At 36.3% G+C, this 17165-nt stretch overlaps 1 protein-coding gene across 4 annotated transcripts in view; it reads right to left on the reverse strand.

Annotated features, from left to right (window-relative positions):
- Nucleotides 1-809: 809 nt before the first annotated feature.
- ITSN1 (intersectin 1) overlaps nucleotides 810-17165 on the reverse strand; it is a 242744-nt gene continuing 226388 nt past the window's right edge. For all 4 annotated transcript variants that reach the window (XM_074300709.1, XM_074300707.1, XM_074300708.1 and 1 more), the window contains 6 exons: nucleotides 16187-16399; nucleotides 14837-14958; nucleotides 7187-7269; nucleotides 6738-6821; nucleotides 5390-5563; nucleotides 810-1086 (listed from right to left, as the gene is read on the reverse strand). In XM_074300709.1, the coding sequence (XP_074156810.1) occupies nucleotides 938-1086; nucleotides 5390-5563; nucleotides 6738-6821; nucleotides 7187-7269; nucleotides 14837-14958; nucleotides 16187-16399 (825 nt within the window). In that variant the 3' untranslated portion in view covers nucleotides 810-937. The remainder of the gene's footprint in view (nucleotides 1087-5389; nucleotides 5564-6737; nucleotides 6822-7186; nucleotides 7270-14836; nucleotides 14959-16186; nucleotides 16400-17165) is intronic.

Consider the following 17165-nt stretch of genomic DNA (forward strand, 5'->3'; position numbering starts at 1 on the left):
CAAAACAGGCTTATGACTGGTCATCAGTAGATTGCCTTTGTCATGAAATAAATGCTACAATATCTCTGGGTCAATTTAGGTCTTTTTCCAGCACTGCTGGCCATTACAGTAAAATCAGTGTTCACACAAGTAGGGTTTCAACACACTTACTACAGTAGCTGGGAGTGGTTTTATTAAATTTGTAATGAGACTTATTGAAAAGACCACTTCCAAACATGCTGTGAATCTCTCTCCCCGACTGCTTGACAGCTGAATAATTTATTTTTAGCCATTAATTGCTGTTATATCTATTCCCCTACAACCAAGTATTAAGGATACAACAGCAGGATTCTTAAGCTCAACCAGCTCTTAAAGGCCCAATTCTGTGACATGTTCAGAAGACCATCCATATGCCAAATGATTCCACGTCAGCATTCCAAATAAGAACTGTGCAGACATTATCCTGAAAGGAATGGAGATCTCATGCCCCTAGAATGTATCCACTTGCAATCTGTCTCTAAACCAGTGCTAAGGGACTGAAATCATTGTCAAAGTGCTTATGTAGGGGCTACAAGGAGGCAGATGTCGGAAGAGTTACATAAAATCTTCAGAATTAGAGATGTTGCATTACTGAATCAATTATACAGTAAAGAGAATGGATGTAGCCAACCACAGGACAGATCAGACTTAGAACAGGAATCAGTTTTGACTCTAGCTATAAGAAGCCTACATGTGAAAACACACATTTGCCTCACAGATTAGAATTGGTCATTTTGGGGAAGAATTGTCTAAAGGTGATCTTGGGAGCTTAGGGAGCCCCTCACCCCTAATTTAATCCCATTGTTTTATAGATGAATGACTAGCAGTGGCTACTTAGAAAAATAATACCAAATTTCAGATAATTTCTGCAGGGCTCTGGTGCCAGAATGAGAAGACTTATGGTGGGAATCCTGCCCCACTATGGTTCATCAAAGAGTTGCAGATCCAGTCGTACAACAATTTCCCCTGTTGGAACTTCATGTAGAAGGAGGCATTTGGTAACTGGCCCCTTTGAACCTTGGTCTTTTTTGATGTCTGCCACACGGATTTCTGTCCGACCCAAAAAATCTAAAATGAAAAAAGAAAAAAAAAAAAAATCGAGAGAACTTATCACTACTTTTCAATGTTAATAGGTGACCAAAAAAAAAAAAAAAATCTCCCTGATTTTACTTTCCTTAACATTTTAGAATTTCAAAAGGCTTTATTTTGTACCCTCCTTTGAACAAAGAAGAAAGCTCCAGATTGGGAACAAGGAGTCCTGAACTCTAGTCCTTCTTCCACCACTGACTAGCTATTCAATCTTAACTGAATCACTTAACTAATTGATGCCTTAATTCCCTCATTCATAAAATGGGTTTATTATCACTGCCCCTTATTCTTGTTTTCCAGAGTCAATAAAAAAAAAAAAGAGAGAGATATAAAGGTGCTTTGAAAGTGAGAAAGCCTATTTAAAAGAACAAGCATTTAAAAAGGTCCAATCAGTGCCAGGCATTATGCTAGGTGATTTATAAATATTAAAATTATCTGATTTGATCCTCACAATAACTTTGTGAAGTAGGTGCTATTATTATTCCCATTTTACAATTGAGAAAACTGAGAGACAGAGGTTGAATGGCTTGCCAAGGATTAATAATATAAAAGTGTCTGAGGCTAGATTTTAACTCAGGTCTTCATGACTCCAGGTCCAGCTCTCTAAGTAATGTGCTATTTAGCTGCTTTCAAAATTCAGTTGAAATGGGTCTTCACTATAAGAAATAACCCTTCATTTGGACAGGATTATTTCTCCCCAGATGTGAATTATGGAGGCAAGCCTTTACTATAAACATTAAACTAGAAAGGCATGTTTGTGTGCCAATAAGAAATAATAAGATTGTGCTTTTTTCATGGACTCTTAGTTGAAATCTCCAGCTCCACCAAATTGGATAAGAATCTGATAACCTTCATTCTCAGGAGTTTGTAAATATAAAAGAGAGTGAGTCTTTTGCAATGATAATATCATAGCATTATCAAACAGGGAGACGGCTTCAAAATTCCAACAAAATGGTGGACTAGACATTCTTTCTGATCCTCATGATCTCGCAAAGCTTTCCAAAACAGAAGTTATGTGCAAAGATAAAGTAAAATCAACTATCTCCATCACAGAAACCCCCCAAAAAGTTCTTTTAAAACTTCATGAATTGATGTCTACTCTCACCACCCACCATGCTTCTGACAGCAAGACTGCTTTAGCCAACTGAGCTTGCAGCAAAACCCAACCTCATAGTCCAGTAGTCCCCTCCCTCTCTCCAGTGCTATGGAGGTTTGGGCTGCAGGTGCCCATTGGCAAGCATTGTGGCAGTGCTTTGTGCTACAAAAAATTTCTGCAAGAGAGAGGAGGAATGGAGGGAAAAGGTCGGTACCCCTATCTGGTGGGTGTCCTCACACCCCCCTCATTCCTCCTCCCAGAGACTTAGAGATCCAAAACTCCAAATGACAAGCCATCCCTCGATGCAGTGTCACCCCTCCAAACTAGCACAGAAAACTGAGGAACAGAGGGAATGAGATTGGACACCATTGTAGGGCAAGAGGGGAGCTATATGATATTCCACTGATCTTGAGCAAATAAACCCATCATTAAGCTAAGGTCAATTCTCCATCTAAAAACCACTTTTGGCAGAGATTTAGGTTGTTAAACTGTGAGTTGCTCAGCATGGGAGGATTCTAAAATGCATATCCCCTGGGAAGCCACTATCAAAAGGAAGGAATCAGAAAATGAGTAATCGAAAAAATAAGAAGAAAAAAAAAAAAGACTGAAATTACCAAAGATCTCAACAAGAAGAAAAGTCAGAGACCTTAATCATAAGGATATGAATCAACAGGGACAACAGTAATAGCAGAAGGGAATATGACCTTCATATGTAATGAAAGAGTTGAAATATCTATGAATAAATTTTACAAAACAAAGGAAAATGATTCAACATTTGATGAAACAGAGGACCCTTTGGAATTTGAGGAGAATATAGAACTACAAGACACTGTTACTGCATGTTTTCTTTCTTTCTTTCTTTCTTTCTTTCTTTCTTTCTTTCTTTCTTTCTTTCTTTCTTTCTTTCTCTCTCTCTCTTTCTTTTTCTTTTTTTCTTTCTTTCTCTCTCTCTTTCTTTCTCTCTTTCTTTCTTTCTTTCTCTCTCTCTTTCTTTCTTTCTTTCTTTCTTTCTTTCTTTCTTTCTTTCTTTCTTTCTTTCTTTCTTTCTTTCTTTCTTTCTTTCTTTCTTTCTTTCTTTCTTTCTTTCTTTCTTTCTTTCTTTCTCTCTCCCTCCCTCCCTCTCTTCCTTCCTTCCTTCCTTCCTTCCTTCCTTCCTTCCTTCCTTCCTTCCTTCCTTCCTTCCTTCCTTCCTTCCTTCCTTTCTTTCTTTCTGAGGTAAATTGGGGTTAAATGTCTTGCCCAGGGTCACAGAGCAAGGAAGTGTTAAGTGTCTGAGACCAGATTTGAACTCAGGTCCTCCTGACTTCAGGGCTGGTGCTCTATCCACTACACACCTATCTGCCCCTTACTGCATTTTTTAAAAGAAAAATGATAATTATGAGCATAGAATTTATGTCCTGCATAGGAAAAATAATAGGCAGAAGAGAAAATTTGAATCTACAACAATAAATCTCATCAAAGGAACAAAAGAAAGTATATAGTTGGGAAGGCAAATATATAAAGTGAAGGACATTCTCAAAAAAGAGAAGCCAAAAACAATATTATGAAAAGAAAATATGTTCTCTAACCAAAAAAGCATACTGATCTCAAAAACAGGATGTGTAGAGACAATCAAAGGAGAAAAAAAACCTGAACTATAATGCAAGAAATAATACTTTTCTGCCCAGAACTTCTGAATACAGAAAGGGGAAGGGAGATAGTACAGAGAGAAGGGAGTGTGTGATGTGCTCAAGTCAAATTGAGGGCTAGCAATGAGGGGAAGGTGACCCCCATAGTCTCTCAGGAAAAGAACCTTTAGGGGAATGGGTGACAAGGAGAGGAGAAGGACTAAAATGGAAAAAAAAAAGAGGATGACTTTGTTTTGGTAGTGGGAGGGCATTCTACTGAAGAATGTTCCTAAGAATGAAGAGAGATATTCTGTGAAGGAAAACGTAGACCTTATTTTGAATGTTATCAGGGAGATTTGAAAGACCACTTATCCTACCTTGGAAAGAGAGTAATTAGGGGCACCTGGGAGAGTGGGAAGACAGGGAATAGATTGGAGGAGGAAGAGTCAGAAAAAAGAGAAGGAGAAAGAAGAAAAAGGAAGAGGAGGAGGAGAAGGAGAGACTGAGAAAGAGAAGAAGGAGGAGAGGGAGGAGAAGGAGGAGAAGAAAGAAGAGAAGGAGGAAAAGGAGGAGGAGGAGGAGAAAGAGAGGTGAAAGAGGAGAAGAAGGAGGAGGAGAAGAAATACATTAGTGTTAGGCTACTTAATATTATGGGGCAGGAATTAACATTGTTCTGAGAGTAAGGCACCACAAAAAAAAAAAAAAAAAAAAAAGCAGCATGAGGATTTAGAGTAGACAACAATGGAGGATATAAACTGAAGAGAATAATAAAAATAATCTCTGTAAAGAGGTGCCCCAAAAATGAAATAAAAAAAAATTATAATAAACAAGGCTAGTTAAAGGGGAGGAAAGAAAGAGAGAATCTACTAGACTATCTGAGAAGAGGGAAAAGTAGGGGAAATTTTAATAACCCTTCAAAAGAGGGGGAAGGGTGAATTAAGAAGCAAAACTACTTTTCTACCTCTTCACAAGATGAAATGGCTCAATTGGCTTTCTTTGTGCAAACTAGTAAGAGTGGAAAGATATCTGCTACTTTAAAGTATAAAGAGGCTGGCACAATTCCCACATTTACTTTTTGGAATTTTTTTTTTTTTATAGAGAGTATACAACTTCATAAGACTTCACTATCCAATCGTCCAGCTTTAGCAGTTACTAGCAGGAGGAAGAAAGCTCCTTGTCAAAATCTAAAGGAATGCACCAATGCAAAAACACAAGTTTGTAAGCCATTTTGATTGACTGAGGTATTGAGATTCTAGATTGCTACCTAAAATTCCTCTTGCCAAATGCTCTACCACAATACCCCTGCTTCTAAAGTACTGTGGATATTATATATTTAGTACTCAAGAAATATTGGTCGAATGAATGAATAAGTTAGTTGGATACCAGGTGGATCTTTTTTTCAAGAAGTTCCACATTAGACAATATCTTTACCTTTAGTCATTCCTTTTCTTAGAAATGAAATTCAAGATGCTTTAAGGTCTGAGTATTCCAAGATAAAAATAAATTTTTTTGGAAGTGGAAATAAGATGTCAAGGAAAGAAAGAGCTTAGAACCAGTTTGAATACCGACTTATACTCACCATCAGGAGAGAACTGGTCCCTCTCAAACACAGTTATGCAGAGGACATCCTGCTCTAGGTCCTTGATAAAGAATTGGCAGTTAGAATTCCATTTGGGGTTCAGTGTATCTTGTATTGTCTTCGTTATATGACACTGTGAGCCCATTGTCACCTCACAGTAGGGATTACTCTTACCTGGATTGAGTAAAGTAAGTGATGAGTTTCTTTTCTGTCAGTTTTATAGGTGAACACATCCATAGTTGCCAGCAATATTATTCCCCCACCCCTCAAAGTTCACCCCCTGCTCCAATGTCATCTTAATAAACTAAATCACATAAATAACTAAAATAGTAACTCCCACTAAGTAACACTATTTCAGGAAGCAAATGAGAGCCAAAAAGCTAATCCATTAAGTATGAATCTACTAATCTATTTTGAGCTCTAGCCTTGCATGGTATGTTTCCACTGGGATGTCTCAACAGAAGCTTAAAGTCATTATGTCTCAAACTGAACTCACCAAAATAACCCTTCTTCAAGCTTATCGATTTCTGCCGAGGGCAACACATTCCTTCTAGTGATGCAGGTTCATGACCTTGGAGTCCTTTGGACCCTTCCCTCTTATTTACACGCCAATTTTGGTCAGTCAACAACAAACATTAATTAAGTGCCAAATTACTAATTTGTGCCAAGTTCTAGGAAAACAAGCACCAAGAAACAAACAATATCTATACTTAAAGGTAAGTTCTATTGATTCTTCCTTGAATCTGTCTCCTCTTCACTCAAATAGCCACTACTCTATTCATCACCAATCACCTAGAGTATGGTAATAACCTCTTAATGCCTCCATTATTCCCTGTATCCATATATTCTTCACATATACCAAAATAATCTACCTCAGGTTTAGGTCTTACAATGCCATTCACTTACCCTCTAAATATTCTGCCATTTCCTATCACCTTTAGCATAAACTATAAAATCTTTACCTTGGAATCCAAGGTTCTTCTCACTCAAGAACCTATTTACCTTTCCAACCTATCCTATTTAATAATGTCATTCTTTCCAGCTCTTAGCCAAATAGAAGGATTTGCTCTTCCCTGAATTAAATATTCCCTCTCTCCTCTATGCATTTGTGTAAACAGTCCCTTAGGCTTGGAATGTGCTCCCTACTCACCTCTGCCTTTTAGTCAATCAATCAATCAATCAATAAGCATTGAAAATATATACTTTCTGGAATATTATTACCTTTCAGGTATCTTTCTTACATATAGAATGGTGGCTAGGATAAAAGTTTTGAACATTTCACGAGTGTTGCAAAGAAAATTCTGATATAGCAACTGCTAAAGAGAAGGAAAAGCAAAAACATCCTTACCATGTGACCAACAGGGCTTTAATTCAATGCCTTCAACAATGTTCACCATCAATCTCCCGATACCTGTTGCCCTTTGGGAGCGAACTGTGATAGGGGAGAAAGGGTAAAAAGGATGCTAAGTATTACAATTTAATATTTTAATATCCTACTTTCCCACATCCATCTCCCTCAACCAATAGCCCATATTTCTTTCCCTTCTCTATCCCATAAAGTAATAGTTTCCTATTTCCCATTAAAAAAGAATAATGAGTCATACTTTTTGTTTTCAGTATGAACTCTCCACTCTTTCTCCCATACTCAATTCCCCCTCAGCATCCATCCCTTTTACTACCCTTCTCAATTTCTATTTCTAAATCTTCCAGCCTTGGGGATCCTGATTTGAACCAGGATGGACCCTTTGGAATTGATTCTAAAAGAAAAGATTGCCTTTGAAATTATATGTCACCTACCTAAATATGCCTTTTCCCTCTTCTTTTTCTCAGTTTCAATGTAGAATTCAGAAGCAGCTTTAATTTTCTGTACCCAGGCAGTTCTTAGAAAGGAGAGGAGAGAAAGTTGCTAAACAAGACTCAGTCTGAGGATCTCAGTGCCCAACACAGAGCCAGTATATACCACAATAAGTATTTGTTGAATGAAATGAAGTATGTCTTCTGTATGTGCATAGCATCATTTAACAAGAATTTCATTTAGAAATTATACATATTAAAACCTGTATAAGTTTCAGGAACTCTCCAAAAAGACAAAAACAGTTCCTGTCTTCAGTAGAGGACATAAACATGAAAATAATTAAGGACATATTAAATCTATATAGAGTAAACAAAAGATTATCTCAATGGGGAAGGAAGCTGGGAAGACTAGGAAAGGTCTCCTGAAAAAGATGAGATTTGCGCTGAGTCCTGTAGGAAGCCAGGGAGACTGAGACATTAAAGATGAGAATAAAATACATTCCAAACAAGGAATGTAAAATAAGGAAGAAAAAAGAAAAAAGAACTCTTAGCCAGTGACTTAATTTTTCTGTGAAGAATGAAGAGAGGTCCTCAGGAGAGAGAGTATGATCATGGAGTACCATGAGAGGCTTGAAAAGAGATGAGAAGTTTAGAACAACTAGTCTGGAACTGTGTGAATCAATTAGGGAGGAATAGAATTATTGCCCCATTATAATAAAGGCACAATTGATATTGTAGAGGGCCCAATCATCACTGTTTCATAATTTGTCTCCAGTTCTGTTCAACAGCGTGTGAATCCAAAAGACAGAGGCAGATAGTGCGTGCTTGTCAAGGGCTGCTGTTTGGGAAATTGTGATCTGTCATAGAAGGGGAGAGGAGGTGAAAGGTTTGAGAGTAGAGAATAATGCAGAGTTGAAACTCCATTAGGAGTTAAGACAGAGAAGAGAGGGGACTGCAACTACTGCTCTGAGAAGGAACTGAGTAATGGAGAGAATGAAGGAACAAAGGAAAAGAGTTGAGAATGAAGAATAGGAGGAAGAGTTGCAAAAGATGGAATGATAAAATATTATGATTATATAATATATATGATTATATAAAGTGAACAATGAAATCTTGTGTTTATGGCAAGATCAAAGGTATAACTATTTTGAGGGTATATTGTGGTAGGATGGAGGAATAAATCATGAGAATTAAGTAGATCTGGAAAATTAAGAAATCAGGATATCTAAAAGAACATTAAAATGCATGTGAAAGTCTCCTAGAATGAAGTTAGGAGCTGGGGGAAGAAAGAACAAAAGCCAGATATTGAATTCTTTGAGTAAGGAAAATGTTCTGGGGATAAAGGAGAATGATCATCAGGATCTTGATCGGTTGATAAATTTAGATAGTCTGAAATCAAAGAAGCAGTTTCCAAATGATCATGATAAAGGAAGAATGGAGGTAGCAAAGGAAGCAAATGGAATCTGTGAGTGAGAGAAGTATAAGAAAAAGAGGTGAGGAGAGCTGTGTCATCAGCAGGAAGTCTTGTCTAAGTGAGAACCACAGCACAAAAAGAGTGAGAAAGAAAGAGTTTTAAGATGAAAGACTAATTTTATACTTTTCTAAAGTGCTTTACATTTAAATAAGCCTTCAGGAGACTTCTTTATAAATGGAAAAGCATGAATATTAAGGAGTCAAAGTTCACAGCAGCAAGTTAAGAGTGGGGAGGATAGAACCTATATGGAAGTAAACCCCATGAGGATACAAATTGTATATTCTGGCTTTCAAGAACAAATAAAGTGCCATTTATAATCATCTTAAAGCACAGATCCTAACACGGTACACATGCCAACTTTGAAAAAGGCCTCTATAAATGGGTGAAATAATTGAGCATGAGAGAAAATGGTTATACTGAAAGTTTGCTAAAATACATTACATTCCTCTATCATTGGACTGATTTGTCCTCTAAACTTCTCAAACCTATAACGGGTAGGATTAGTTTTCTTTCCCTTTTAAGTATGACAATAAGTTTATTTTTTTTAAATAATAGCTTTTTATTATCAAAATAATGCAAAGATAGTCTTCAACATTCACCCTTGCAAAAAACCCCTGTGTTCCAATTTTTTTCTTTCTCTCTTCCCCTCATTCTCTCCTAGACAGGAAGTACTCAAATATATGTTAGACATACACCCTTCTATACATATTTCCACGTTTACTGTGGTGCACAAGAAAAATCAGACCAAAATGGGAAAAAAGAGAAAAAAAGAAAGCAAACAAAAATGGTGAAAATATTATGTTATGGTCCATACTGAGTTCCCATAGACCCCTCTCTCTGGATGCAAATGGCTTTCTCCATCATAAGTCTATTGGAATTGGCCTACAGAACCTTATTGTTGCAAAGGGCCAAGTCCATCAGAATTGATCATCCCATAATCTTGTTGTTGCTGTGTTTAGCACTCTCTTGGCTCTACTCACTTGACTCAGCATTAGTTCATGTAAATCTCTCCAGGCCTTTCTGAAATCTTCCTGCTGATCATTTCTTATAGAACAATACTATTCCAATACATCGATATACCATAACTTATTCAACCATTCCCCAACTGATGGACATCCACTCAGTTTCTAGTTCCTTGCCATAACAAAAAGGGTTGCTACAGACATTTTTGTACATGTGGGTCCTTTTCTCTTTTTTATGATCTCTTTGGGATACAGACCCAGTAGAGACATTGCTGGATCAAAGGATATGGGCATAGCTCCAAATTGCTCTCCAGAATGGTTGGCTCAGTTCACAATTCCACTAACAATGTATCAGTGTTGCATTGTTGGTGGAGTTGTGAAAGAATCCAACCATTCTGGAGAGCAATCTGGAATTATGCCCAAAAAGTTATCAAAATGTGCATACCCTTTGACCCAGCCATACTACTACTGGGCTTATACCCCAAGGAACTACTAGAGAAGGGAAAGGGTCCTGTATGTGCCAAAATGTTTGTGGCAGCCCTTTTCATAGTGGCTAGAAGCTGGAAAATGAATGGATGTCCATCAATTGGAGAATGGTTGGGTAAACTATGGTATATGAATGTTATGGAATATTATTGTTCTATAAGAAATGACCAACAGGAGAAATACAGAGAGGCTTGGAGAGACTTACATCAACTGATGCTGAGTGAAACGAGCAGAACCAGAAGATCATTATACACTTCAACAATGATACTGTACGAGGATGTATGCTGATGGAAGTGGATTTCTTCAACATAGAGAAGAGCTAATCCAATTCCAATTGATTAATGATGGACAGAACCAGCTACATCCAGAAAAGGAACACTGGGAAATGAATGTAAACTGTTATTTTTACCTTCTGAATCCAATTCTTCCTGTGCAACAAAAAATTCGGTTCTACACACATATATTGTATCTAAATTATACTGTAATATATTTAACATATATAAGACTGCTTGCCATCTGGGGGAGGGGGTTGGGGGAGGAAGGGAAAAAAATCTGAATAGAAGTAAGTGCAAGGGATAATGTTGTAAAAAATTACCCATGCATATGTACTGTCAAAAAATGTTATAATTATAAAATAAAATAAAAAATTAAAAAAAAAAAAAAAAAAAAAAAAACAAAAAAACAATGTATCAGTGTCCCAGTTTTCCCACATCCACTCCAACATTTATCATCATCTTTTCCTGTCATTTTAGCCAATCTGAGAGGTGTATAATGGTACCTCAGAATTGTCTTGATCTGCATTTCCCTGATCAATAGTAATTTAGAACATTTTTTTCTACAACTAGAAATGGTTTTAATTTCTTCATCTGAAAATTATCCATATCCTTTGACTTGATTTATAGGATCAACTTTCAACTGCCACATCCATATATCTTATCTATTTTATAAATTACTTATAGGTATATTTTTAATTTTGAAATTGAATTGCTTTGCTCTATCATCTAACTAGCACATTATACAAACCAATGTCAATTTGGCTTTTTTATTTTCCTATTTTGGCAACTCTGAGTGTAGGAACTTCCTCCATCTTCCCCTCCCGTCAATGAAATTGGAGTCCAGTGTCCTGGACACTGAAAGTTGTGTAATCATGTAATTAGCATCAATTATATGTCAGATATGAACTTAACTTCAAGGGCAGATTTCAACCTATAACACTCTCCTGTCACTCACTCAATGTTAATTTTAGTCTAAGTAGACTAAATTAGGAATACAAATCCTAATGCATTCCCAAAAAGCAACTTTTGAAGATTTATTAGTTGATTTCCCTGCAAGCTGCAACCACTCTGCTACCTTTTGTCTATATACAGTAGAGACTCCAAGAAAGAAGGGAAACTTCTCCTTCAGCAGAGCCTTCTCTTGATTCTGTTTATTAATTTCACTGCTAGCACCATCACCACCTTTCCGTGATCAAAGACAGAGGATGACTGTATTTCAGATTTAGAAGCAGCATTAGGGAATATCTAGTTCAGCTTGTACTTAAGCTTTGAAAACCTCCTTGGACAAAGACAGGTGTATAGTGGTACACGGCATGTAAATATGTTTTATATTCTGCTTGAAGACCACCAATGATGGGGCACTCACTACCTGGCAAGATCACTTATTTTCCTGTGCTTTGGTTCATATTATTAGAAAAGTTTTTCCTTCTCTGTAACTTGACACCCATTTCTCCTCCTGTTCTGCCCAACAGTACCTAAGGAGACTAAACCTAGTCTCCCTGATAGAATAGCTTTAAATACTTGAAGATATCAAAAGAAACTCTTCTTCAGGGAAAAAACAATTGGGACCTCTTGCAAAGACCCAAAAGTAAGAAAGCTTCATGTCCTTGAAGTCTGTGCCACAGGGTTGCCTTACAGTAAGTCATCAATATATTTCAGTAAATAAGCCCACTTGCATGGAGCAAAAGAATATAAAGAATCCCATTATGTGGAACGGAACAGAGTAAGGTCCCAAAAGTGTTCTGTATTGAACTGTTTTCCATTCTGTCTTCATATTGTGTATTGTGTGACTACCAGATTAAATTGTGAGAACAAAACAAGTGGATTTAGTTTATTCGCATGTTAAATAATGATGATGATGATAAAAATAAAATGAAATAAAACTACAGCTATATAAAAGTATCTAAAACCTGCATTTGTAAGATTCCACGAAAAGTTCATATGAAGGCACATGGAATATGGATTATGGAAACTTAACTCCTCTCTTCTTGCTCTCTTTCCTTGGGAAATTAGAAATATTGATCTCATTCAATGACATTAGGTAGGCATCTGTCTTAAGGCTCTAAGAAGGGAAGAACCAAAGTCAACATCATAATTGGAAATCAATTTAAATCAAAGAGTAAAGGCCACTGGGGAGAACACCACAGCAGGATGTCCTCCTTTTCTTTACTGGAGAAGTAAATCAGCGTGAACGAGCTAAATGCTTCATCTGCACTCATGCTAAGTTGAATGCTGGAGGCATTGTTATATAAAGTTATTTTTCATGGAATCCCTTTTGTGAAAAATTTCATTTCTAGAAGTGTTTGTGAAAGTTTTTCATTCTAATGCATTCTGTTGTCATCAGTCTCTAAACTACAGCAATATGTGCCCCAAACAGAGAAATGTGCTTTTAGTCAAGGGACAAAACCCTGATTTAAGTAAAATGACTGAAAAAGAATATGGACCTGGTGTACTCATTAGTCACCCACCCCTGGCTGCAATCTAGCCATTGGATGGAATTCAGTATTGATTCCCAGTCTTGGCTTTGCCATGCCACAAGGTGTCGCCCTTTATCCCCGTAATCATGAAATTCAAAAGCAATTTCCCCAAAGGATGTCAAAGGAAAGACACAAATGCACCCAAAGGTACAAGCCTTTAGCTTTCCTGGGCTCCTGGGCTTGCTTAATCATATTGGGACTTAGCCTCAGTTCTGGATGCCCATTTGTTGAGAATGCTACACAGCAGAGATTCATTTTGAGTATGGCTGGCACTAATAAGGCCAATTCCAACTTGAAAATTCTTTGATTCTGGAATCCAGTGACTAGTGCAGAGACAAGAGGAGAGAGGGAATTTTAGGGTAAGTGAGAAGCTTGCTCTGAACACTAAAGAGTGACTATATTGAGTGAATCTGGGTAATGGGCCTACATACTATTTATTTAATATTTAATTTTTTATTAAATTTAATTTTTATTTATAATTTTATTAAATTATTTAATTTATTTAATATTTAATATTTTTCCTAGGTACATTCAAAAGAATTTTTTTACATTTATTTTTAAAATTTTTGAGTTCTAGGTTCTCTTCCTCATTCTCACTCACAATTAATAAACCACATGTGAAACTATGAAAAACATTTCCGTAAAAGTTAATTTGTGAGAGAAAACATAGATCTCTCATCTTAATGAAAAATTAAGTCAAACAAAGAGAGAAAAAAAATAAAGAGAGAATATTTCAATTTGTATTTAGACATAATCAGTTCCTTCTCTAGGTATGGACAAGATTTTTCATCTTAAGTCCAAGAATATACAGTCATCCCAGAACATTGTTATTACTTTGATTATAGAACTTTGATTGAGTTCAGGTAGGACTATCCAGGTTTTTTGTTTGTTTGTTTTGTCCTAAGAGCATCCTGCTCATCATTTCCCATAGAACAATAACAATAGAATACAAACACATGACACACTTTATTGAGCCATTCCCCAATTGATGGACAGTCCCTTTATTTCCAATTTATTTTTTGTAAAGGGCCTATATACTAATATGAGAGGCTGTTAATAAGTTTGGTCTTTATTATATCAAATCAAGTCAACAAGCATTTAACTAAGTGTCTACTCTGTTCCAGGCACTGTGTTAAGATGAATTAGGTATTTTCTGGGATGGGAAGAAGAAGGAAGTGTCAGTTTTAAGAAGAGCACAAGTTAAGAGAGAACTGCATGACTCCAGATGAGAGCTGTATAACAACTCCCTTCATTTTCTTTAGGGGCACCTGCAAGGTTTTGTAAAAGAACAGATAGGTAATCAATGCATTTATCAGAGGAAATATGACACAAAAGAAAAATCACTGGGCTAGAAAACAGAAAACATGGGTTCTAATCCCAATCCCATCATCCATTTATTATTTGAACATTCTTAGGTAGAGGTAGCAGGTGGCCCTGCTATGCAGAACACTAAGCCTGCAGCAGGAAAACTTGAATTCAGATCTTGCCTCACATATTTAATAGTTGTATGACTCTAAGCAAGTAATTTTAAAACAGCTATTTGTTTCAATTTCCTGAACCACAAAATAGGGATAATTATAGCATCTAGCTTGCAGAGTTACTGTGAAGATCAAATGATACAATATTTGCAAAGTGTTTAACACAATGCCTGGCACAGAGTAGGCACTTAATCAATCAATTAATTAATGTGAATTTTCTTTCCTTTCCCCTGGGACAAGTCACTTCCCTCAGTTTCCTCCACCATAAAATAAGTACAATACTCCTTGTCCTGAACACCTCATACCACTAAGTATGAAATAGGATAAAATATCTGAAAGTGTTTTGAAAACTGTAAAACTATAGCATTATATAAAAGATGGTAGCGTTATTACGAAAACAACAAGAAGATCTCTATTCAACTTATGTAAATGATATATGAAGGTGAGATGGGTGAATGTCAGAGAGCCTGGTTTTATACCAGAAATGTTACTGGATCTTACCTTTCGTTTATGCTTTCTGCACGAAGAGTGTAGACTCTATCAATGTGGGAAATGTGGAAGATGGGCTCATCTCCAGAAGGGTCAGTGGGCAATTTTACTAGGACTTCATTTAGGAAAATGGGCTGAAAAATACCATGCATTGGTATCATAACACTATTCTGATGGTATATACTATGAATAAAAAGATAGCATTTGTACTATCATCCCTCTTTTCCAGTGATTTATTTCTTACCACCAATTTGTACATTTTTATTTTTTTTTTAAATAATCCTTTGTATACATGTCTCCCCTCTATCCAACTCTCTAAAAAAATTTTTTTTGGATTGGGGAAACTGTTTAAGATATGATTTACCTATCACCTGGTAACTACTATGTTGGGTATTTTTCCCATATAGGAATGATTTTTTTTCTCCCCCTGAAAATAACCACTATATAGCAAATTGACCTTTAACATATCGCCAAATTGATTTCTTTAGGTATTTTCATCTAAAAGTTTATCACAGTGCTTAGTACAGTACCTGGCTCATAGTAAGTACTAATAAATGCTTGTTGACTAGACCATATATACTTCTCTCCCCAAAGGACTCTCATTGCAGAACTATCACAACTCTAGGTGCCCTGTGCTAATTCCTAGCAATACTACCAAATAATATCATCAGGTAACTCCTTTTAACTTATGCCCCCCTATATTTGTTGTTTTCTCCCTACAGAAATATCAAATCCTTGAGGACTGACAAATTATGCCCTCAAATTTAACACAGTGCCTGGCACAGAATAAATGCATAATAAACTATTATTTTTTCATCCACTGATTCATTCATGAACAATGGTTGTGCCCCCCCAACCCCAAATAAAGCTAAAAGGTTTTTTTGGTTTTTTTTCTGGGACAACACCCACTTACAGACTAATCTAGAAAAAAACAAAATCCTCCAACTCTCTGCCTCAGTTCCCAACACAAACAGCCATGAACATCTGAGCAAGATACATATATTTCAAGGACCTAATTTTTGAAGTGCCAAATGTCTGGATTGACTTCTGTCAGAAAAAAAAAATGAGAAACAAAAAAATACATAATTATCCTAAGGATTCTGATGACTTTTCATGCCCATTTTATGGTTGTTTTGAGTTGCTGTCTTTCTGATAAAATTGAGGTGGTTGTATAGTGTAGATTAAGTCTCATGCTTTAAATTGGCTGCCATAAGTACCCTATGAAGTCTTATATTTTCCTTCTATGTTTAAGCCTCAAATACTGAAGACCTACTGGCTTCTCTTAACTCCAGATCACTTTATTTGTTTGATTAAAAAAACAACCCTATACTATGTGCAGTTGAAATTTTGAAAGAGACTTACCGTCTTATACATTTTATACTGTAGATTAGATTTAGGGCTGAAGACTTTGTCAGTCCCAGACGAACCCAAAGGCTTTATTATCTGAGTCAGAAGAAGAAAGTCATTGAAAAGGAAGCCATACAGTTCCTTGTTGCTCTTGGCCTTGTACAATTTCCCACTGTGCAGAAATTTCCGTGGTCCCAAGCAATTGGTGACTGAGTTGAAGACAAGTTGCTAAGAAAGAAAACAGAACCCACAGAAGAAAAGATGAATATGCATCTGTTACTAAAAACATGAGTTTCTAATGGAATCCTGACCTAAGCTTGAGAAGCTACACTTCTTGGATGTGAATCAAGGAATGCTTTGTAAATATCCAGCAGCGCCTATCTAAGCTGGAAACTCTACCTTCCTACTAAGATAAACAATCAATCAAAAAAAAAAAAAAAAAAAAAAAGGCTCTGTGAGAATTCCAACTCAAAAGTTTCCCAAAGACTTCTATTTTCTTCCCTTCCTACTATCCCTCCTTCCCCACCTATCTATTCTGTCAATTGAATGTTTTAAGCCTGAACTCTGCCTCAGATACTAGCTGAGCAAATCACTTAACTTTTTCTGCCTTTGTTTTCCTCTTCTATAAAATGGAGAGAATAATAGCACCCATCTTCCAGGGTTGTGGTGAGGATAAACTAATATAATATTTGTAAAACACTTTGTAAACATTAAACCACATATAAATGCTATTGTTATTTTTATTAAATGAACTCTGTTTCCTTTCATCTTTTATTCCTATGGTCAAAACATCTAAGAAAGTTATGGTCTGGGACAATGGTTCTCAAAGTATAGTCTGAAGACTCCTGTAGTCCTAAATCCCTCTCAGAAATTAATAAGATTATTATTTAAATAATAATACTGAGATATTATTTACTTATTAACATATTAATCATTTTTCCTATTATATATGTATGAGGCCACACTTTCTTCATATACTTCAACTGAAAACAAC

This window comes from Sminthopsis crassicaudata, chromosome 3 (assembly GCF_048593235.1).
Source record: "Sminthopsis crassicaudata isolate SCR6 chromosome 3, ASM4859323v1, whole genome shotgun sequence".
In the NCBI taxonomy this organism is placed as follows: Eukaryota; Metazoa; Chordata; class Mammalia; order Dasyuromorphia; family Dasyuridae; genus Sminthopsis; species Sminthopsis crassicaudata.